This window comes from Epinephelus lanceolatus, chromosome 7 (genome assembly GCF_041903045.1).
Source record: "Epinephelus lanceolatus isolate andai-2023 chromosome 7, ASM4190304v1, whole genome shotgun sequence".
NCBI lineage: Eukaryota > Metazoa > Chordata > Actinopteri > Perciformes > Serranidae > Epinephelus > Epinephelus lanceolatus.
In genome coordinates, this window is record NC_135740.1 from 30,362,425 (window position 1) to 30,386,948 (window position 24,524).

Genomic DNA, 24,524 nt, shown 5'->3' on the forward strand with positions numbered 1-24,524 from the left:
TTTGACACACTGCACTGCAAGATGTGAATGACAGCGAACTGAACCACAGAACGAGTGGCACTGTTTTTGTCATTAATCATGACCAGTGATTATGAGTGGTCTCGTCGACAAAATGTCTTCACACCATCGAAACCAGGCCTGGACAAAACCGAGGGAATCATGAGGAATCATGCGGTTAAGTTGGGCTCAGCACAGCTGGGATGTAGTCGGCCCATGTTATTGTCAGTCATAATGAGTGAGGGGAGAGTGTGCAACATGAAAACAGGGGAGTAAAGTTGTCATCTCACTGCACGAGTTATATTGGATTAATTATGTTTTTTAGCATTAATCGTGAAGGACATTGAGGATTTGGAGGCGACACACAGATGAGCATCATAATATTGGCATTTTTGGGCTGCAGATGAATGTGCAAATGGTCACACAGCTCGTATCACATATCCCCGTCAAAGTAAAAGGAAGACACAAGTGAGCCTGCCCTCAGCCCATGAGCAAATGTTTTGTGTGTCCAGGCTTTTTACACAACTGAAGCTAAACCTCCTCAGGTCTATGACATCGACACAAGTGACCCAAACTTATTGAAAGCTCACAAGTCTCACATAGTTATGGTTTTTGAAATCCATACTCAGAAATGATCAGAAGAGGTTTTAGTGTCTCCCGCATCTTCTCCAGGCTGCATCAGTCTGCAGCTTACAGCATGCAACTGGAGAGCCTGCAGCACCCGGAGTCTTGCTTCCTCGTGTTAATTCCCCTGCAACAGACCCAAACCTCTCCCACTCTCTCTTCTTTTTTTATATGTATTTTGGCAATTCCGTTTAGCAACCATCACCCGCTGCTGTGACCTGACCGCGAGTGAAACGCCAAACACGCGCTCACAGTATCACTCGGAGCTTCCTGCCGGTTCCCAGAAACACAGTTTATTACTTGGTTACCCCGATAAGCCTCTTCAGTTTAGCGCACCGTTACACTCTTTGGTTGCGATCCCCCCCCCCCCCATTCCCCTTGAGCGGCTGAGGCTCGCGTTGCATGCCGGTACCTGCAGTCCTCACCCCTCCCAGCCTCTCCAGCGTCTAATCCTGGGCGTGGATAGCCGAGCACTACATCTCCCATGCTGTCACCGTGCACCCTTCTGCCCCTCTCTCTCTCTCTCTCCTCTCTCCCACCAGACTGGAGATACGGAACGGACTGTCTTGGCGACCCCCCCTCCCCTCCCCTCCTCCCCTCCTCCTCCTCCTCTCTCCCTCCCACCCCCCACCCCCCCTCCGGACTTTTAGGACCGAAAACCGTCGAGATTAGTGAGCAGCCGCGGACGGTGGAGGAAGGCTGGACACGGCCGTATCCGAGTCGTGCCTGCGCGTCGTTCACATGCCATCTGGACGAGCGGGTTGGTGACTGTTTGTGTCATTAGACATCTTTTATCTCGGCTGCTGATTAGCTCGGGAATTATTCAATATTTGGGCAGAGGGAGAGACAGAGAGGAGTCTTAGAGGGGGGGACGGAGAGGAGAGGAGAGGAGAGGAGAGGCTCGGTGGGTCGGGGGGCTCGGTGAATGCCTTTCAACGCCGAAGTGGTTCAGCCTGTCCACCAAAGAGGGCCGATAGAAGAGACTGGAGCACTTCACGTTAGGTCGGCCGGGGATAAATAACAGTAGCCTGCCTCAACATGTACAGCACCGGGAGTAGTGCGAGGGCTTCGCGGAGACTCCGCTGCGCAGGGAGCTGGAAACATACCCGCTGTGGTGGAGGTGGTGTTGGAGGTGGTGGTCAGCGGAGTTAAATATATTGTTTGACCCCTTTTTGGTTTCCCACTCCAGCAGCACAATAAGTTGTGTCACCACCCTTGTGTTAGTTGTCCAGCTGGCTACTTTGTTTTTTCCTTATTTGCGTGTGTGTGTGTGTGTGTGTGTGTTATCAGCGCGTGAAATTGATTATTTGTTTGCAAAACACGCAGACAGTGTTACTTTGTCGGGGTGCTCGCGCGGCTGATGAAACGGGATGATGAGGAGTTTTGTGTTTGTTTCTCTCTCCCCTTGTGTTTCCCGTGTGGCTTTGCATTGATGTTGACTTACCTTATCAGGCGGAGATGTGACACACTGCCACATTATGCTCCTCCGACGCAGCCACACTCGATGTCTCTCCTGTCACTTGATATAATATCCCTCAAACATCTGCCCTTCATCTCGAGACATTTCAATCTATGGGCTGTTTGTGGAGGAAGGCAGGGCGCGCGTGCAGTTTGTGCACGGATCACCTGAGAGCCAGTTGCCATTCTCTGTCATTATGGTGACTGCTCGCCATCTCCAGCGACAGAGAGCGACCCGGAGCTCTCCAGAGTTTTTCCGTGCTGATATCTACAACACAGGAGAGCAGATTGTTTTCAGAGTAGCCCTAATGCCACAGCATGCATTGTGCACTTTTTTTAACATATGACATTGGGACGTGTGTCTGTTGTGCCCGTCGGGGTGGACAGTGAAGTGTAGCGGGTGCTACAACAGGATCATTTGGTGTTTCTATCTCAAAGGTAATGTCAGGCTCGACTTTGTTTTGTCTGAGCGGTGTTGCCCTCGGCGTGTGTTACCGGACTGCTGCATACATTTAGTGGCCTACATCGGAGCTGATGAATGCAAATGTTGTGGCGGAGTAGACCGCGCACGATCGCAGCACAAAGACAAACTAGCTGTAAGCAACTGTTGTACGGTAATGAATGCAGACCCTCCTTGCACTGAGCGCTATCTGCATCGCTGGATCCCTTTCAGTCCGTGCTCGCAGATTCCAGCAGAGATTGGTGTGTCAGTCATTATGTGCATCAAATTCGTTATGTTTCACTGACTCCTGGGTGAAACATTTTTCCATTCCCCCAAAGCTTTGACATAGATTTGTGCCTATTCCCTTTTTGTAGTCGTCTCATTTACTTGCAGATGCGCTCGCCTGCGCTCACCTCTACCTACATACCAGGGGCTGTTATGGCGTGCGTCGCCGGTGTGTATGAGAGTATTTCAAATGTTTGTTTTCATGTGACATCGAGATAGATGAACTGTTTGCGTATTATTATTCATAATCAGGTGTATGGCTGGCGTTGTTTTTGTGCATAAAGGTATGTATGCTGTTGTGTGAGTTTTCAATGGAGAAGCAATGGGTGGAATTTCATGTCTAATTTTAGATCACCCTGCATGACCCCTCACATTAAAACTGCATCCATCCGAGGTGGGCTGTTTTATGGCAATGATAAATAATTAAATGTCCAGCGATAGATAAGAAACAAAACTTTTGCACACTTGGAGTTGTCCACTTCTCACCAGTTGTGCATGACTCCATCAGCACACAGTTAGAGGCTGCTGCTCACTGATAAAAGCTCATTTGAGCAGTCACAGCTGATTGCCTCATGGATGGATTACTGAACGGGCCTACCAAGGGCCTGAGAGGTCATAGGGTATAAGCAAGGCTCTCTGTTTTTTTACTGTTATAATATCACACAGAACTGGGGAAATTCCCTTTTTTATCCTGATCCTGAGATCCTGAGTCTAATGTGGTATTTAATTTTACTATATTTTTACTCAAAACAGCTGCATTGTATACACTTGAGCTAGAGGAAGACATATTTAAAACAGTGAGAAATTTAAATATGTTTGACAACAGAATATCCCTGACTGAAAAAAGGAAACCTGCAGAACAGATTTCCTATAACATATCTTGTGTAGGGTCAAGTTTCCTTTTGTTCTTGTCCCATGCTGGTGCTAAAACAATACTTCTAAAACAATACTGTCGCCCAAATGGTGCCTGAACTGATACCTAAAAAATAAAGCACAAAACAATGTTAAAAAATGCCTTTTTGATTGCAAGGCAAATTTGAACCCAAAATTAAACAATATAATAACTTTTATAAAAATACAAAATAAATATGAATAAAGAAAACCTTAACAATATGATAATTTAATACTCAGTAACAGTTACTGTTCGAATAAAAGCCAAATCAATTTTGAGCTACGATCAATAAGTGTCTCCCTAACTCAGGAGAGACTCAGCAACCAGACGTTTCTCCATTATCAGTTTAGGAGCGGCTGAGATTGTCCACCTTAACAGTCACCTTAAGTGATCGTCATCAGGTTCCAGTTTGAGGCTAACTGCGCCTGATCATTTTGGGCTAACTCCTTTCACTTCAGTCATCAGCAGGTGGAAAGCAAGACAGGGAACTTGGGCCAGGTCTTGAGAAGCTGTTGCATATATTCACTGACAAATAGCCTAAACTATGCACCCATTTCACAGCTACGTTTAACTTCATACTCTCTGCTTCAGTTGCTGCAGCCTCACTGTCACACATCACCGTCACACACACACACTCTCAAAATCGCACACTTGCTACACACACAATCTGGCATCAAAATGAGGAACGGAAGTCTGTGCTGTGATTTGGTCCGATAGGTAGTGGTCGTGTAACAGATTTCGGTCCCCACCCCTAATCTTTTATCGTATATAGTATTTAGTATATGTCTCGAGAGTGAGTGTCGGTGTTCATCTGTTGTTGCAGGACGGTTTGAAGATGATTTTAGACACCTTGTCTTCATCTCCATTCTGAAAAAATAGTTTCAACCAGCAACAGAACCTTAGAGTTCAGTTTAACCTGCAAAGCACAGCAAAATGTCTGAACAATGTGAAGGTGGCGATGTGGTATTTGGGAATGATGGCCTTTTATGTGTCTCTGCCAGGGGCCCATTGGCTCATAATCTGTCCGTGTTTCAACTGCAACTGATGCATTGGGTCTCATTTCACTCAGTGAATATCCTATTTTTAGGAAAGATAATTCACTCCCCAGATCGATCCACACTGACAAATTATTAGCATTCGCTGCGTGCGAACAAATAAAACCAAACAAACGACAACAGAATAAATACATTGTTTATTTTACCACACTTCTCTGTGCTGCCTTGAATTGTCTCTGTGCTCTGAGGAAATTGTAACATATCTGGCCTCCGAGCCCGTCTCAGAGAAAGGAACTTTTCAATTGCCCAATGCTGGTTACTCTGAATCATTCACTGTTGCATAGAGGAGGTCTTATTCCTTCATAAAGGATTGAATGAAAGTATTTTCTGTGATTGAAAAGAAAACAGCACCAACAGTGTTATTTTTCTTGTGTTCTGCAGCGCATCACTGTATTTCAAGGAAAACTCTCACCTGACTGACTCAGCTAGCCCTGAGGCATGTTGTGTTAAAGAAACACCTATGCAGGTAATTGTTTTTTTCCCCATTATTACTAGATTAAGGCATTGTTTTCTCTTATCTAATTAACACTGGCCTCATGATTTCCTCTTATTACTCAGGTGGATCCTACACTAATGAATGTAGGGGATGGAGGCACGGTGAGCAGAGAGATCAGTGCTCCAAATAAAGCGTCTGCTAGTATGGTGGGAAATCCCCCCCAGACGCTACCCCCTGAGTTTAGAGGAGATGTTACCCTCAGTCAGCAAAACAAGACCACTCCAACAACAGACTGTAAGACGGCAAAAGCCTGCCTGGACACTAGCAATTACAACCACAGCCCTGAGCTTTCTTCACCTCAGCAGCCCAACAATGCACCGACATCTGGCTCAGCCCTCACCGGCTCAGAGAAGAGAGCAGACAAAAGGGCAGAGGCCCCCAAACTCAAAGCTGATGGCGCGGGGGTCTTCCCCGCTCCTCAGTGGTCCAGTGGTGTAAAAGTCAGCCGGGAGGACTCACTCAGCCCCTGTCACAGCAATGTGACGTCCAGTAAGAAATCACACCCGCAAACACAATCTGTGCAAAGCGTTCCACCTGGCTTTCAGTGCTCTGCCATGTATAAACCAGTCCAGCCTGTTGCCTTCCTTCCTCCCACTAATTTTCCCTCTCCACTTTGTAAAATCACTCTTCCACCAGCATTGGGTCAGATTGCGGCATTGAGAGAAGCCACAGCCAGTCAGTTTCAAAAAGAAATTCAGCCTCAAAGCTCAGGTGTCGGAGGGACACCTCTCATGCGGACCTATCCCTATCCATTCTCTGTTGGCCGCACTCCAGCTGCAGAGAAAAAAGCTGGCACGTCATCATCGAAACTTAAATCTAACCATTCATCTAATAAGAGCGCCAAATCTATGGGAGAGCATAAATCTTTAGCCTCAGTGGTAGCCTCACCAGCTATTGCCCTACCATTGCAGCACCCGTCATTAACTCCTGCAGCACCCACCCGCTACACGCTGTCTCCGACTGCTGCCATTTGCTGTGGCTCTGCACTGGCCAGCATCACCTCTCAGAGCAGACTGCTGAACCATGTGGAGAAAAGCAACAGCATAGACAAGACAACCATGGGGTCTATTAAAACGACACCTCCCTCTGCTTCAGAGGACCACACAGCCTGCTCTGTTGAACCAAGAGATGTTCCTCTTGATTTATCTGCTAAATCAAAACGTCCAAAATGCATAAATGATCCTCCGGTTACGATGATTGAGCCTTATAATAATGAGTCAAATCAGAGAGATTTTCTGAACTCAAAGAGGACTCATTCTACTACTTTTAGCTCAGCTGTGCAATACCCTATCTTACCTAACACTCACAGAAATGGATCCCATCAAAAGCAAATAAGCAGGCCTCAGAATCACCAGGTCCTTGAACCCAAGCCAGCCTGGGGCAAGGGATCGTCACAAGACTCCATAAAAAACATCCCTGGAACTTATGTCGGCGTGGCTAGCCCCATACTGGCCTCCACACTACGAGGAAAAGACGGAAAAGGGACTTTTGCAGATGAATTTCAGAGTTTTGCAAAGCAGGAGTTTATATCTATAATTGACCAAGGAGAGCATCTGGCCTCAGGAGGAAAGAAGCCATCCTGTCTGATGAAAGGCAACCAACATGCTCACGGCGTCAAGCATGTTAAAAACACCAGCACAGCCATAACTAAGAACTGTCCCTCTAAAGGAGCCCTAACGACTGCCCTGTCAAGCTCTGCCAGTGCACAGACTCATCCGAAACCTGGAGCTGGCAAAACAGCGGTGCCATACTCCACCACTGTTGTCAGTCCAGCTTGGCAACAGCCGTCTCATCCTTCGCACCAAGCGTCATCTGTTCAGCGGAAAATCACGCAAGGATCTCCAAAGACGAAGGGCACGACAGCTGCAGAGGGATCTAAGTTTCAGAGTGCCCATCACAGCCCGTCCAAACCTGAGGAGGATAAGTGGGAGAGAATGAAGTCTCCCCTGTCTAACCTTGCGTCCATCGTGAAGCAACAAGCCCTTGAAACAATAGCAACCACAGGCGAGGGGAATACTCAAACTTCACCTGTTGCATCAAGAAAACCTGATGTTCTGACCCCACTCACTGGGGGCCAAGACACCCAATCCAAACATACATCTGTTTTTGAATACCCACCATACTGGCCAGTGGAAAAATGGCCCAGTGCACCACCTCAAGGGGATTCAACTCAAGCTACGAAGAGGCACGAGAAGGCGAACACCACTGAGCCTTTGGAGAATAATACAGAATTAAACACCAGCCAGGGGGAACACATGGGACTACAAGCCAAGCAAGGCTCCTCAAAGCCTGCCGGCCAGTCTCACCTCTTTGGGAGCAATGCATCAACAAATGGAAACAGGATGGAGAGCAAACTAGCCCAGGTGTTAGAGGGGGAGACGTTAAAGAAAGAAAGTGGGGCGTCAGACAGTCCTGCCAGTGAAAAACTGGAAGGCATGGTCGCGTCTATTCTTACAGGCCAGTGTGCGGCGGGAGGCGACAAGTTTGAGAAGAAGACAAACGGAACCAAAGAGGAGTTGCCAACCAAAGCAAAAGCTGCCGTCGTCAAACAAAAGAAAACCAGTCCTAAGAAGCCAGCGAAGGAGAAGTCACCGCCGGACACATCAAAGAAGGCTGCAGGAAAGAAAAAGCCAGACACAGAAAACACTCCGACCAAAGTGTCCTGCCAAAAGAAGGTAAATTATCTGTGTCCTTTGTACTGTCTAAAATATCTTTGTTCTTTTCTTATTATCTTCCTTTGTTTGAATTTTAAGAAAGTACTTTAAGTAGCAGTCAGCTCAATCTCATCAAGTTTTTAACAACTCAGTAGCGATACAGAGCTCACTTTCATAATATGAATCTATGACTGATAATTTAACTTCCAAGGGCTCATTGTGAGTCTGTTACATGCTCTCCGCCACTATGAAAGCCTTGTGATCAATAGCATCCGATACAGCATGCTCACTCTGTCCCCTGTGTATTTCAGCAGAAGAAACAATGTGCACCTGCACTGGAGCAGAGCCTATCAGCGGGGAAACTTTCTCCACCGAGTAAAGAGCCGACTCAGAGGGACAAGATCAGTCCCAACAAGGTTGAGCAACCAACCCGCAACAAATCAGGTAACATCTTTGCTTCTTATAATTCCGTGACATTTACAGCCCTGAAAAGTTCTCACAGCGTGGACACATTTCTGACATCCATCACAGATTTAATGATGCTTTTAGTCGTGTCAGACATGTAGCATTTTATTGAGCTTACAGGTAGATTACTCTCTCACAGTTTTAGTTCTGGAGATAAATAGCCTGCAGTCAGCCTCTGTAGCATGGTAGTTTGTGTGTTAGGTAGATAGAAAATATCACACACATTGTCTGGATGGCGTTTTTTGATGTCTCAGTCATACGTCTATGCATAGAAGCTTGTGTGAGTATAACAATTAAATGTGATTTAATTAGTTACAGATAGCAGCAGCAGTGCCCAGAGTGTAGAGACTCCCGTGTCTCTCAGCCGCTCTGCTATATCCAGTAAGGAGACCGACGTTACAGGGAACTCCTTCCCAAGACTGAGAAGAGGGCGACGGCGAGCTGACGATGCTCGACTTGATCTCTGGGGCTTTGCAACGCCTTCCCCTCCACCCCCACAAATGCCTCCTCCACCAGTATCCCCGTCGCCCCCTCTGACTCCCACTCAACCCGCCCGCCGTCCGAGAGGAAGGCCTCGCTCAAACCCCCTGCCAGAGCGAGGGACTCAGGGCAAGGGCAAAGCAGCCAGTGCAGACGGTGACACGCCTGCTTCTAAGAAACGCCGGCGGTGTCGTAGCAAAAAGTACCAGACAGGGGAATACATCACTGAGAAAGACAAGCTGGAAGACGGAGAGCACCTCGAGGAATCTGACTCCCTGAGACAGGACAGTGGAGTCCCAGCAGGTACACAGTTTCTCTCCTGAGATCAGTGAAGTTTTCAATTAACTGTTTCCAGCCCAGTTTTTAATCACAAGTGCAGCTGTTAGTTACAGAGATATAAAAACAGTTTACAAAGTTATAGTATGAATCTCTCAAAATTTCAGTGTAGCAGCTTCTTAGTGTTCCCAGCAAACACTGAGACGTTGAATAATCGTTGTTTGAACATCTAATGTCCAGTTGTGGCCCAAAAATTGTTCCAAAATAAAGGTCATGCCAAACAAATAATAATCCACGGTTAATTGACATGGGACACAGACCCCAGTCTCCTGGGTGAAAGTCCTGTTCTTGACCCATTCATTCACCACGACTTCCTACACACACTTTGCTGCTCTTCATTCTTCTTTGTTGCTCTTCACCTGACTTTTTGGCAGAAAGCCCAGAAGCAAAACTTCTCCTATGTGCGGTCAAACAGCTTGGATTAAAGGTCCCATATTGTGCTCATTTTATGGTTCATACTTGTATTTTATGTTCCTACAAGAACATGTTTACATGCTTAATGTTAAAAAAAAACCTTAGTTATCCTCATAACGTCAGCCTGAATATACCTGTATTCACCCTCTGTCTGAAATGCTCGGTGTTAGTGCCTGTCTCTTTAAGCCCCCCTCCCAAGAAAGCCTAGTCTCCTCTAATTGGTTAGCATTTCCAGGTCTTTCATATCCATGCTCTTCGCATCTCTGCACCATCACTGCCACCAGGAAACGACTATAACGGCACTTTTTGCCTTTATATAGAATAGTTGTGACATCACAACTTAACGGAAGCCCTGGCGGCTCATTTAAAGACAAAGGTTTCTGAATGCAGACTGTGTGCATTTCTCTCTGGATTGAGCATTTGGTTCTTTCACAATATTTATATAGCTCCTATATCTGCTTTATGATTCAAAGACTTCTGACTTGAAGACTTCTGGCTCTTACAAAAGGTTCAAAACGATGAGACAGGAATATAGTTTACATACAAAGCAAAAAAAATGGCATAAATATGTGGGGGGTTTTTTATCTAAAAAATTAACGTCGAGCAGTACTAGTCTTTGGAGGTGGTGTGGATGTCTAATCACAACCATTTTACAACTAATCAAACAAACTGTATTAAAACAAAACATAAGGATACATGCATTTGCAATATTCAGTATTTCTCAGGGTCTGAGAGGGACTATTACTGGACGTGGAAACAACGTCACCATCTGGCCGTAGGCCTCATAACCACATTGCAGTTTCTGGCGTCCGACCGGGAACACTTCTGCCCAGGGATATGATGTCACCGTCCGACCAGTGTTTGCTTGGTTTTATACAATCCCGTGCTAAAATGGAAAGTTGGTTGAGTCACTGATTGACAGAAAATTTTGTTCAGAGCTGCAACGATGAATCAATTGACAGAAAATCAATCATAGATTATTCTGATGACTGATTAAATCAAGTAAAAACTGATTATCTTTGGGAGATTCGACTGTTGTTCAGACAAAATAAGACATTTGAAGACATCACCTTTTTTGCCTTTTATTGACCAGATCACCAATGGATCGATGGTGACGATAACCTGCAGATAAATAATAATCATAATTATTTTTTTAGTTTCTGCTTTTAATAGTTAAATATTAGTTTAGTCCTTTACATTAGTTGGTAAACAGTTTCACATATGAGCCTGTTTTGTTTTGACACCATCATACATGAATTCTTTTTTGGCTCCTGACAAGACAAAGTGACAAAACATTTGGCTAGTGACGGGCATTTGTCATTATTTCTGACATTTCATAGATGACAAGTGATTATTCATTCTTAAAAAAGATATCTGTTGAACGAATCTGTATTGAAAGTAGTTACAGCCCTGCTTTAGTCTGCGACAATGATTTCTGAACATTTGTGCACAGTTTCTCTGTAGAAATGTCTGTCCATAGCAGCAGCAGCAGCATCACTTCATGATTTCATCGATTTGGTCCATCTGCCTGATTTCAGCAGGTTTTCACAAAACCAGAAATAACAAAATGACCCATTTAAAGACTATGCAGGATTTTCCAAAAAATGTACAATGTAACAATGTAGAGACTCAGACAGAAGTAAATCCTCTTTATCATTACTTATTATCAAGGTCATGTCACTTTAATGGACATGACCTTGATCATTTTCTTGACCTCTGTTTTGCCCGTTGTGTTTACATGCATGTTTATTCAATGATAGCAGAACAGACAGCAGGGATTTCCTGACCATTATAAGACTTGGGCGCAGTGATTATCCCCATTTTTTTTTGCTCCAACCCTGCCTACTTATGTGAGTCCAAAGAAAAATAAAACAACACTTCCGGTACCCTGCAGTTGTACTTTTTGTGGACACATAGTCCCAATAGTCGTTAACTTGCCAACCCCAGGCAACAAGCCAAAAATTCTGTTGTTTGAAGTTTTCTCCACCAATAACTTCATCTTCCACTCCAAAAAAAATCCATCAGCAAACATCCTGTCCATCCCCCGTAGCCGACTGCAGCGCACAGGCTGGATTATGGAAGTAACTGAGATGTTCCTGGTGTTTCCCTAAGCTTGTGTATTAGACGCAAGAAGCATCACTTGTTTTGTTTTTGTTGGCTGAATTTTGGATTAGGTCTCAAACTGAGTAACTTTGAGCTACTCCTATAAAGATACTATAATTTTTTATATACATTCTTGTACTTTAAAGGGACATATTCCATTAACTTCCTGAAGCCTTTACCTTCAACAAAGTAAAGTGCAAGCATATCTTGCAAGGTCATTGCCATGATGAGCTCCGTTACCATCTCAAACCGTCTGACACTCTGTAGCCCCCACTAGTGGTGGGTGGCTGCATGACAGTTAAGTAGCCTTGTACATGAATAAAACACTAATAGGTTTAACCGACTAATAGTTCTGGTGCCGACTAGTAAGGGGGCAGCCGTTAAATCGTTTAGACAACTAATCACGCGTCCTTATCACTTATGACCCACTAGAAGTGTGTGGCAGTGTATTTATCTGCAGAAACTCTGATCTCCGTATATTCTCTTATGTTTTTTGTGTTGGGGTGTTTATGGGCATGTGCCCCCACAGCGCTCTGGCGAGGTCGGGGCTTTATTAAAATGTAGCGACCAGCTGCCAGACCGTAAGCAACAGACATCCAAGAGACAGAGCACCGAAAAAGTGCAAATTTAGCATGACTGTTTACAAACAGTGACCAATAATCCTGCATAGTATACCTTAAACCAGTGGCTCTAGCTGTAGTAGAGCTGGACAATAAGGAGAAAATCACAATATCACAATTTATTTACACATTGAGACTTTTGATAAATAATCATCAGATAAAATTGATAAAATTACATCACTTAACTGTAATGTAGCCTTTAAAACCAAGAAAAGACAACACTTCACAACATTACGATATCCAAAATCTAGTCTCATATCATGATATTGATATAATGTTAATATGTTGCCCAGTCCTCACATGTAGTCTATGATAACAGACAAATACAAAGTATGAGATACATTTAACATCTGACAAACACCAAAGATTATGAAGACAGCATATTTTGCAGTTAATATTCTCGAGTTGCTGACAGTGTGTTATGTTCACATCAGGGAAGCTACATCAGGTACCTGTTGATGTGGATAAGACGCGCATCATAAGGTGTATATATATGTGGAGAATTCACAGCGAACCTGAATACAAGATTGCAAAAAGCAGAGCAGAGGAGCTCATAGACAGCAGTTACCCTGTTTCAGCAGATAAGATGGCTAAGCCAAGGGCCATTGGTTCAGGAAGCACCATGCTGTCTGATGTCGGCACAAAACAGCACCTAAAATATTCCATGCTCCGTGTTGGACTTGGCAGACAAGCAAGAGCATGAAGCTGCTCCTTAACGGCATCGGTACATCAAAGATGAGACGGGTGATTTGAAATATATGGAGATTGTTTGTGGATTTTTCACCATGTTCATCTGTTTGGTGCCACTCCACATAAACCTCCAATCCAATGTGTCATTACAGATCCACAGGCGGATCAGTGTCCGAGCCCTGTCGCCTGCAGTCCAGAACCTCCCCCACGGAGACCCTCGTTCACTCGCTCGGGGTCGGTCCGCTACCAGGAGAGCGAGGTGTCTCCAGAGTGCAATGACAAGCCTTCAGGGAAGAGGAAGTTCAAAAGCAAACACCTAAGTGACAACGATGAGCAGAAGGTAAGACGCCTACTGAGGCTGCTTGTTGGCATTACAGTACATTTCAAACCATACAGTGCTGGTAGGAATAAACTACAATGTGCCATGAATATATTATCTTACAGTGCCCCCCTGTGGCTAGATCAATGCTGTGTTTGTCACCTCTATGATGGCAGCTGGTTTTATGCTGCACAGGTCCTTGAAGAGCGGAGCCCATCGCCTTAACTTGGCGGTGCATTACAACAGATTCTATTTCACACAGAGCTCTGATCAATAAATCTGTATTTTAGATTAAGACCAAACGCAGCAGCTTGGGCAAGCGTGCTGCCTCTCTCGCCCTGGATGATGACCGTGCTGATGTTAAAAGAACAGAAAGCCCTCCGCCCACTCCAAAAAGTTTGCCATCATCTCCATCCAATAAAAAAGGCTCATCAGGGAGAAACAGAGGCTCAGAGTCTCCTCCCAAAAGGCCCGTTCCTCCGGAGGTTCGACGGCTTATTGTGAATAAAAATGCCGGGGAGACTTTGCTGCAACGTGCTGCACGTTTGGGCTATCAGGTAAAATCCACCTGTTTAGTTGTGTAGTGTTGTTAACATGAACTCCAGTAAACAGTGTACCTCCTTAAATCCCAATGTGACACAGGCTGTTTGTGCTACCTCTGTCCTGCAGGATGTAGTTCAGTACTGCCTTGAAAAGGACATCAGGGAGGTTAATCGGCGCGATAATGCCGGTTACACAGCTCTCCACGAGGCGTCCTCTCGAGGCTGGACTCAAATTGTCCAGATGCTGCTGAAATACGGAGCTGACGTCAACTGTAGCGCCCAGGATGGGACAAGGTGAGGCTCCATGGTTTTACTGTCATAGTTCTAGTTGGTTGAATCTATAAACATTTAATTTCTCAGTACTGTCAGGGTGTAACGTTTATAACAAACAGGAGCACAGAGAGTATTTTTTGACCTTCACAAACAGCAGGTAACAAAATTATCTGAGTTTAAAGATCCACTTACTAACTTATTAGAGCCATCTGTCACATCTATGTTAAGCTCGCTAACATGTTGAATTGTTACATAAGAATGTCATCAACATTTAGCCAACATGGTACGGTTGTGCGGTTGTTTGTTGGAGTGGCAGCCTAACATTGGAGGACAGGAACAGGATCAACAAACTTATTAGAAAGGCGGGATCTGTTATTGGTATGAGCCCTGCTTCTCTGGAGGTCATAACAGAGCAGAGGACTAGGAGGAAGCTTAGAGCTATCTTGTCTCAGGATGATCACCCCCTGCATAGCACTTTTGTTAGAAGTGGCAGAAGTAAGCGGCTTCTTTTGCCCAGATGCTCCACAGAAAGATTGAGGAAGTCCTTTGTTCCTGCAGCAACCAGGCTTTTTAATTTGGGTTGCTGATGTCATGTCTTGCTGCTATACTAGTCCTTGAACATTGCACTTTAAACTTTAAATTGTAGCTACACTCTCTTGCTGTCATGTCTTGCTGTTATACTTTTCTTTGTACATTGCACTTTAAATTGCAGCGACACTTTCTTGCTGTTATAACTTGCTGCTATATTCGCTTGTACATTGCACTTTAAATTGCAGCTATACTCTCTTGCTGTTATAACCTGCTGCTATACTCGTCCCCTTGTACATTGTACTTTTATATTGCATTTGTACTCTTTTTATTCTTTTTAATCCTTTATTTTTTTTTTTTTTTTTTTTCTGGTCATTTTGCTATTGTTGTATTGGACCACTGCACTCCTAGGTGACGTTGTTGTATATGTATGTTTTGGCTATGTCTTGTTGTTATACTGTATGTTGGCCATGGTGGCAGTCCAGTTTCCCCTTGGGATTATTAAAGTTAATCCAATCCAATACCAGAGGAAACAGCAGGGGGTTCCTGACCATTATAAGACTTGGGCGCAGTGATTATCCCCATTTTTTTCTCTCCAACCCCACCTATTTGTGTGAGTCTATATATATATATATATATATATATATATATATATATATATATTTGCATTTTTTTTTCCCCGCTGCTGTGTCTCTCAAATGTGAGCTGCTTACAGTCTCACCCCTCGCTTCCAAAAAGTCACATCCTCACATGAGTGCTGTTGGGGTACAAGCACATAAATGTCTTGAACAAGAAAATACAGGCAGAGGGCAGAGTCACTGCAGAATAATACACTGCCACACACCTCTGGCAGGTCATATTAATGATGATTTAGAGGGCTTATATCTGTTTAAGTCAATAGAATAGAATAGAATAGAATAGAATAGAATATATCTTTATGTCCACCATGGATAGAAATTTGTCTTCAGCTCACCAAACACAAAAGGCAATAATGTAAAAAGCAGACAAACAGTTGATAAGACAAGCATATAGAGTGGTTATAAAAAGCTTAAACACATTAGATCAGCTCATCAGCCACTTTGTAGAGTTAAGTTTACTGATGGCACTCAAGATGAAGGACTTGCAAGAGGAACTCCCGGAGCTCAAGAGCTCAAACTGGCTGAAGAGAGAATGGCGCTATCTGCCAATATACGCCTCGCTTTCTTCCGTGTCCTTTCTGTAAAGAGTTAGGTCAAGGTCTTTTGTGGCTTGCCAACTGTTTCACTTGCCATTGTCACAATCCTAGAGAGTTTATTCTTAGATGTCCGCAGCATATTAGTGTATTGTTCTTTTTAGGACAATCAGTATAGTATATCGGTAAATTAACAGGTGTTAATTACTTTATTTAAAGAAATCATGTCCCAATTTAAATGTCTGAATATTCTTAAGAGTTACATTTTCACTGCTTTTTGAAAGGATGTACTTGTCTTGCATAATTATACTTGTGTTGTTTATTACAATTATTTCTGGGACAATCTATCATCCAACAAAAGCAATTATTGTGACAGGCCTATTGTCTCATCGCTCCCTCTACAGGTGTCGGGAGCAGTAATGAACACGATGACATACTGAGATAATATGTTATGATTAAATAAAGATTATATTCTGGTTGCATTTCAGTGTGAGATGTTTTTTGGTATTTAGTTTTACACAAATTGTAATCAATAATAGGACAGTACTTGTTTTACTGAACTACAAACAATTTTGGTTTCCACCGACTATGAAACATGATGATCGAGATGAGGCGATTATTGTGCTGCGTTTCGTTTCACAATAATGCTCATCTTTTTTCATGTTTTATAAATCCAGCACACAGCTTTCCTTTACAGCAGTGCAATTTCGCCCAAACTCACTCTCAGCCAGTCTCTTTACTTCACATCCAGCCGTTTTTTTTTTTGTTTGTTTTTTTTTGTTGTTGTTTTTTCAGTTGAACTGTATTTGAAGTCAAAGAAAATCCACTATTAAAAAGACAGGTTTTAAAAAGTTCAATAAATGAATGGTGTTTCCACAGTCAATGAGTAACTGTGTTAAATTGTCATAATCTCAATATTGACCAAATGATTGTGATTAGGATTTTTGCCCTGCACCGCACACATCTGGTACTCAACAAGTTTACAGACAGATTCAGGTGTGGTCTAATGTTGTACAAGCCCTGACAAGCTTTTGTGTTATGTCCTTTCTTTAGGCCCCTTCATGATGCAGTAGCGAGTGATAACCTTCCCATCGTCTGGCTGCTCCTGAACCACGGTGCAGACCCGACTCTGGCCACCTACTCCGGACACACTCCGGTCAAACTGGCACACAGCCCGAGCATGAAGACCTTCCTCACAGGTAGCTCACCCCTTTTTACTAACCTGTTTCTCTATTACTGCAGTGAGCTTTAGATAAATAAACATGTTTCCAGTTGGAGTGCTGCTTTACCTCAGGCTAAATTCATTTTTCACATCATCAACAAACACTTCAGACACAATAAACAACACAGCACAAAGGGTATAATAAAGCTAATTGAAATGAGACATGAAAATAAATAATAAAACTTGTATTTGCCAACTTTACAGTCACCCATCAAGCAATGTGTCAACACATTAATAAGCTCTGTGCCCACTCCCACCACATCACAGTTTGGCACAGTGAGCAATAAACAGCTTGCTTGCAGCATACATGAGAAATATAAAATATTAGATCCTCACAGGACCTGACACTAAACTGTTTGAGCCACTTGCTTTTATAAATATGACTATTGTTTTGTTGTCCTAACGCTAAATTTAGTTTTCCAAAACTGAAAATGATAATCTAATTAAAGGAAACATTTGGAACATTAGATTAATGCATTTTGGTGTTTTTAGCTGCTGCACTAGAGGTGAATTTCCACACGGTTGAGACGCCTTTAAGTGGTTTTATATACAAGAAGAGCAGCGCAGTAAAAGGTGAAGCTCACCTTGATGACGTGTGTGGAGGTTTGAGTTCACACAGACTGATGCAAGCACTCAACACCTACAGCTCTTCATCGAACCAGTTCAGTGTGACTTCTACTTCTTTTACCATTCCTCCTTTGCAGTGTTTTCACTCTTTAAAAATGAGGTACTGGATCTATATCAGTAAAAAATATTTATTTTATTTATTTCCATACGAAGCCACAGGGAGCCACTGAAGAGGGGCTGAAGAGCCGCGTATGGCTCCAGAGCCGCAGGTTGCCGACTACTGTCCTATAACATTGCAAGTTTGAGACTTACTTTTCTGGTTTCTGGTTTTTAGAGAGCACCTCACGATCACAGATATTGATTGAACTTTCCCAGGCCATGGAAATAACATACTGGGACTCTTAATTTAGGTGGTGTTCCCCTTTAAGTGCAAGCACAAGATTTCACTTTGCTAGATTTAATATACTTTAAATTATTTTTAAATTGAGGGTATAGCTGAGGTTGGCACGGGTTACCATGGTTACACATCTCCAACCAGCAAGGAGGCTCTCCGGAAGTGATGTGGTAATTACCATGGATGTGCAAGATTAGTCGACTAGAGGACGAAACTTTGCTGCCTTCACTAGTCAGTACCAGAATTACTAGTCGGGTAAACTTTTTATTAGATACCCAGGAGGAGTTTGGATCAGCGTTTCAGACTGACCAGCAGCTCTGATCTTCACCGACTCTCCCTCTCTGTCTCTCTTTCACACACTCACTCACACACACACACACACACACACACACACGCACTCTTCAGTATTAATCAATAGAACCACATGCATGCAACCAGTACAAGTCTGTAGCAATTCAATTCGGATAGTATGTCCGAGCTTACACAGACTCACAGCTGGATGTCTTCTTGCTAGGCTGAACATGAGAGTTTCTTTTGAGTGCACTGGAGATCCCAACAAGCCTGGATGTTTGTGTCAATTTGCGAGCACACCCATGCACAAGAGAGTTACTGCCTGTGTGTGTGTATTTTTGAATGGAGACGAGTCAGGTCGTTAAATACTCAGTAAATACATGTTGTTTGTTAAGTTTTCTGCAGTGAGCTGTTTTCATGTTTTGTACGTAGACTGTAAAAATAGTAGAGTTTGGCCAAAACTGACCATATTTGGGCGAGAGGCTAACGCTGTGAAGGAGCAAGGGGTGGACTGACTGAGAAGCTGAGGACACTATTGGCAGACTCAAAGCAGCTCGCCCTTAATTATGTGTACCTTTAAGTCTTTATAGAATGTAAAGAAGTTATAAAAATTCAGAAATTAGCTATTGAGACCAACGCCGATTGGTTGGCTGTAAACATGTTTATTTCTGCTGTGAAGTTGAGCATTTTAACACGGGGATTTACTCGTTTCAGGAGCCAGCCTCAAGTGGCCAGTAGAGGAACTGCAGTTTATGGCACCTGCGTTGGCGTCATTTTTCAGCCCCGAAGGTTGCTGGTTGTTTTGTAGAATAATGTGCAGTGTTCATGAGGCACAGTGCAAAGGGCCACACATTTCAGCAGCATTTAGAATACAACTTGGCTATTGAAAAACGTGATTAACAATTTTAAATGGCTTTTATAATAGTCTAAGTTTAAACATTAGGAACATCCCCAATAATTAAAGCTCAGTGTGTCTGAAAAGACACATGCTTCTGTTTATACACATGTATGCATGAGGAATGACAGAACACATATTGGAAATATAGTACATTGTATGTGATTTCAGACACAGTATAAGTCTTGTCAGGAGGATCTCTGTGGGGCAAAAACAGCCCTTGTCAGTATAAATAACGCTGTAAACGCAGAAGAACATGAATTTGTGTCGTAAAGGCGTCCAATCATTTCTCAATCATTGCTCATTAAGAAGGCAGAGGATTGATTAAGGAAAATGATTTAAATCTGCTTCCATACGATCAATTTTGTTCCATAATCGAGCAAAGTGATTTATTACACATCTGGCTGCCTGGGAAACTTCTGACATGCATGGCTTCCTGTTGCTTATCATATTAGACTCAAATAAAATCCTCAAGCCTTGTTTACAGACACTCTGTCTTCAGTTTCCTTTATTTTCACATCACTGTCGATGGTGTTGACCAGTTTGGAGGATCTTTCCCAGCACTTGGCCTGGTTGTGTAGAGTGAGGAAACATCGGGTTTCTTTCACCATCAACTTGGCTGCTGAATCAGTGTTTAGTGGAGTGTGTTAGTCTCACATCGTGCGTCTCAGGTAAACAGAGAGATGAAGGCTCAGTAGTGAACACACTCATACAGCTGTGATGCCACAGACAGACACAAAATGGACAATGACAAACAGCATAGGCTGATTGCTGATACTTGGTGCTGATCTTTTATGTCTGACTAGTTATCCCGTCATATGTTTTGCTCAGTCCTGATAAGTGGATTACACATAATGCAGATTAAGCAGTGATGACATTCAAACGTAACTCAAAATGTAATACATGACATTGTTTTGTCTTCCAGAATATTTCACGGACCTGGAAGGCCGCAAAGAACAGGACTCCAGTTTACCCTGGGAATTCTACAGTAGCTCCTTGTTTGGTAAGTCTGTCCGTCTGTCTGTCAACCCATCAGTCCACTGATCAATCACACATTCTTATTCCTCCTCTGGCCGCAAGGAAGACGAGTAAAGGGCCTGTTGCAGTGTTGTTGTAGTTTGTAGGTGTAGTCAGGCTCGGCCACTGGGATGTGGAGGGTGTTAGTGCTGTGTACCAGCATCAGAGTTGTGCTGTAAACAGCCACAGGGAGCCAGTTATCCAGTGGAGGATGAACAGGATTAGAGTTGCGTGGAAAGACTGAGGGAGACTAAAGAGAAAGTGGACTTCAGCTTCCTGGATAAACTGTAGAGACGAACAAAAGTTGGTAATGTGTAACTATAAAAACTTGTATTTGCCCCCCCGCTGAGTACAGATACATTTTCCTCCTCCAACTACTCTTCAGCTGAACCTAAATAATTAAAATAATTAAAATGTAATGCTTGAGAAATAATGAAGAAAAGAAGAAGTTTCCACCAAAGTACACTCAGTTATGTTTATTATTTTAGTTTATTCCATCAGTTTATCCCCGCGCTGCTGGTGGTGATAAAGTGTAAGTTTCCCCCATTTGTCTCTTACACTTGTTTCTCATTTGTGCTGATGTTCTACAACAGGTTTAAATCATTTAAAGGTACCTTCGTTATTTTTCAACCTGGACCCTTTATGTTTTTGTGTCTAAGTGACTAATGGGAACAACAATTTTTGAAACTGGTCCAGCATTGAGTGAGACAGCTGCAGGCGGCAGGGCATGTTTGCACTGTCAGTTTACAGCCTGTAAAGTGCTTGTTTTTGCCACTGACAGGCTCAGATTAATAAAACTGTATGACAGCATTATGGAAATGAGCCCTACAGAGATAGACCTTTTTTTGTTAAAGAGAAAGATCCTTCTTGTTCAACCAGAAACGGCCCCAAAATCACCAAACCCACCAGGCTCCATTTAAATAAACTGTAATTTAAGTGTGTATAGATCCAGAATATTTTCACATGAATTAAGGGTTTATTTAAAGTTGTTGATTCTTGGAATAGTAAGGAGAGGAACCAAGACAATTTTTGTGAGTTTCATTGTGTTTCTGATAAATTTAAATTAAGTGTTTTACAATAATAAAATTGCTGTTTATTTAAATCAGTGTGCCTACAGGCCCTTAAAAAGTCTTAAAATGTCATAAATGCTGTGTCACAAAAATAAGGCCTTAAAAGACATTAAATAGTCTTAAATTTGTAAGAGTCTTAACTACTACAAACATTTGTTCGAATTAAATTTATCAATTTTTTGATTTCTTTATGTGAAAATGAGTGAAGCCTTTTTTATGTAGAAGTCCACATTTCTAATGTCACAGATCTTTAAAAAACTATAATCCTGTCGTTTAACTTCATACTTGCACTTAGCTGTTGGCAAAATGTAGATTGACTTAACTCACTCTAATAACCATATTCCTACACACACTTTCAACACTTACCTCTGCACAAGACCACATACATTGACAGTGCTCTGCCCGCAGTGATCTTTCTTAGTACTAAACCACTTCAGAAAACTGTTGTCCGGTTAAATAATAAAAAAAAAAATAATAATAATAATATAATAAAAATACCAACGTTAGCCTTAAACTTGTAAATGATTCTCCATTTTTGTGTTGAAAATACACATTTCTCTAAGAATGATCACACCCACCACCACTGCGTTCTTTCCTTTCAAATCACCCATAATCCAGTATGTCCAATTCTGTCTTTATATTGCATTCTCTCCTCCCTGAAGCCGGTTTTTGTTTCATTTGCTAATGCTGCATTTCTGTACGATATAAATGATGTCAAGATATTCTAATCTCTCTCCTTTATGTTTTTTCTGGCGGTGCCTTCACACAGTGATGGGGGATATGGAGGATAATTTGTCTGGCATTAGAAGCCATTTTGCCTGGGTAAAAGCCTCCCAGACATGAACCCAACTGTCCATCACTTCAAACTTAAATGAAAAATCAACAGCCCGGCAGTAAACAGTCCTTCAAAATCTGTGCCTTGTTAACATTGCTTTAATATCCATGTGTCTCTATGTGGGGTGTAATTAACTTCAAGCTGCGACTGACATCATAAAGTTTGTGTTCCTTTAACTGATCACAGCGACACCAGCAGTCAGTCATGGCTGTATAATGGCTGTTGTGAGTAGACTGTCCACTAGAGGGCGTCCAAACCCTGTGTATTGAAGCGGCCTAGTGTCAGCGCAGCAACATACAGTGAGTCCGCTCCTCTTCTTCTTCTCACCTCTAACGTTTTTTCTGAACAGAGACTGACCAGGAGCCATGCTGGGACTTCCTGCTGTCCGAGCAGAATCAGGAGCTGGAGGAGGACACTACAGGGAGGACTGACACGGACTCGGACAAAGATTGTCTTCTGTTTGAGTTCTCCTCCGAGCCCCTCTTACCCTGCTATCATGTTCAGGTGTCATTAACCCAGGGGTGAGTTCACAAAGATGAATATTGTTGGCAAGGATTAAGTGAAAGTGATGTATATTCCTGCCAAGGCTGCACTGTCAACCAAAGTTTTTATTTAATGAAATGCAGAAGTTGGTCATCTGGATCCAAAAAAATGCACAAAATAGAAAATACGTCATTGTCAGGCAGAAATTTGTCTTTAGTTTGCACGTGCAAAATCTGCTCTTAAAAAGGTACCTTAAAACACATCATATTTCACATCCAGACAGGACACACAACAAACACAACACACAACAGAAGCTACACTTAAAGGAGCTCCAGGTACTGGACGGCGAGGACTGAGTCAAGGTTAAATAAATAGATGTACTGTACTGTACTGTGTGCTGAGGTGACAAGCTGGCGTTAAAACGTTCCTGTTCTTACTGATTAAGATATATGGCAACAGGAACAAATGGTTTTCTTTGGATGTTTGTCCTGGCACAGTGGACTATGTACTTTTGCCCTGAGGGCAGCCACTGAAAGTGGTGATTTAAAATTTAAGAAATTGCTACTTAAACATCAGACTGCTTTGTCATTGTGAGAGGAACATGGGGTATTTTTATGTCTTCATACTGGCCGGAGGCGTTTTGTTTTCAGGTTGTCTGTCTGCCCCATTCTTGTGAACGCGATTTCTGAAGAAGGCTTTGAGGGAATTTCCTCAAATTTGGCAAAAGCATCTACTAAGATTTAACGATGAACTGATTAGAATTTAGCGCACCAAGGTCAAGGTCTCTGTGACCTCACAATTTTGGCCATAACTATATATATATACACTTTTATACACAATTATAATAAAATATCACATAACTGTCTCAAAGGACAAAATGATGGAGTAATGACATTTTATATCCAAAAGGTCAAAGGTCAGCCTCACTGTGACATCATAAAGATCTGCTAAAACACTTTTCTGGTCATTACTCAGCACCGTATCTCAGGAACAGAAGTGGAGCCATTTGGTCTGTTACTGAATTGGTAGTCTCGCTCACCAGACCTTTCTCAAGTCTGGCTGGGCCGACTCTCACTTTAAGATTGGAGAAAAAAACGCCCCGGCTTTTTTTATTTCTTTCAACCAATCACAATCGTTCTTGGCGGTGCCACAGCAAGGTGCGCTTGCAAAAATATTGCAGGGGGGAAACAGGTTTTGGTGTAACACACCCACAAAAATATCGCCTACAGGACGCGAACCATGGCAGAAAAATGGCTACATCCCCGCAAGATCAAACACAGCAAAAGTTAGTAAAGGACGTGTTGAAAATGGTTGAAAACTGCTACACAACCGGAGGTGGTAGGGCGGGACTTCAGCGGGTGGCTTGTTCCGCCCAATGAGAGGCTGATCTATGCAGCGAACTTCCGCCCACTCCGACTACTGAATTGGTAACTCCAATCTTGAAACTGTAGTGATTGTATAGATCAGGGGTGTCAAACATACGTCCTGTGGGCCAGAACTGGTCCGCCAAAGGGTCCAATGCGGCCCACTAGATGACTAGACTAAAAGGTGCCAAGTTCCAGGAGCAAGTTAAACAATATGTTGCTGACTTCATGTAAAATTCAGCTTCAGAGGCTTCTCCACCCTGACCAGGATACAGTTCTCTGATATAACAATGAATACTTACTGTGACCATGTTTAAAGATATTTAACATTGCGCAAAATATTGTCAATCAGCAGCTTCAGTTCAAAAGAATCTGTGTTAGGAAATGTGTGAATAAATGCACATGTAATGACAGTGAGAAATGGACTGACTGAATGTGGAAAAACTGACACACTGTTGAAATTACCTTGATACATGATTGATGGTTGATGACTTATCCTTGATATAGATCTTCTAGGCAACGGGTTAAAGAGGTTTATGAAG

The 24,524-nt window shown here is 42.9% G+C and overlaps 1 protein-coding gene across 7 annotated transcripts in view; it reads left to right on the forward strand.

The window, feature by feature from the left end:
• Positions 1 to 24,524, forward strand: part of bcorl1 (BCL6 corepressor-like 1) — a 44,551-nt gene that overhangs the window by 14,526 nt on the left and 5,501 nt on the right. For 4 of the 7 annotated variants that reach the window (XM_078169428.1, XM_033633548.2, XM_078169427.1 and 1 more), the window contains 10 exons: positions 5,135 to 5,219; positions 5,312 to 7,924; positions 8,215 to 8,347; positions 8,681 to 9,151; positions 13,164 to 13,351; positions 13,621 to 13,887; positions 14,000 to 14,166; positions 16,898 to 17,043; positions 20,139 to 20,216; positions 22,485 to 22,656. In XM_078169428.1, coding sequence (XP_078025554.1) covers positions 5,214 to 5,219; positions 5,312 to 7,924; positions 8,215 to 8,347; positions 8,681 to 9,151; positions 13,164 to 13,351; positions 13,621 to 13,887; positions 14,000 to 14,166; positions 16,898 to 17,043; positions 20,139 to 20,216; positions 22,485 to 22,656 — 4,241 coding nt within the window. In that variant the 5' untranslated portion in view covers positions 5,135 to 5,213. Of the gene's footprint in view, positions 1 to 1,246; positions 1,382 to 1,464; positions 2,976 to 5,134; positions 5,220 to 5,311; positions 7,925 to 8,214; positions 8,348 to 8,680; positions 9,152 to 13,163; positions 13,352 to 13,620; positions 13,888 to 13,999; positions 14,167 to 16,897; positions 17,044 to 20,138; positions 20,217 to 22,484; positions 22,657 to 24,524 lie in introns of those variants that run through there. The other 3 variants (XM_033633549.2, XM_078169429.1, XM_033633550.2) reach the window with 3 other exon arrangements.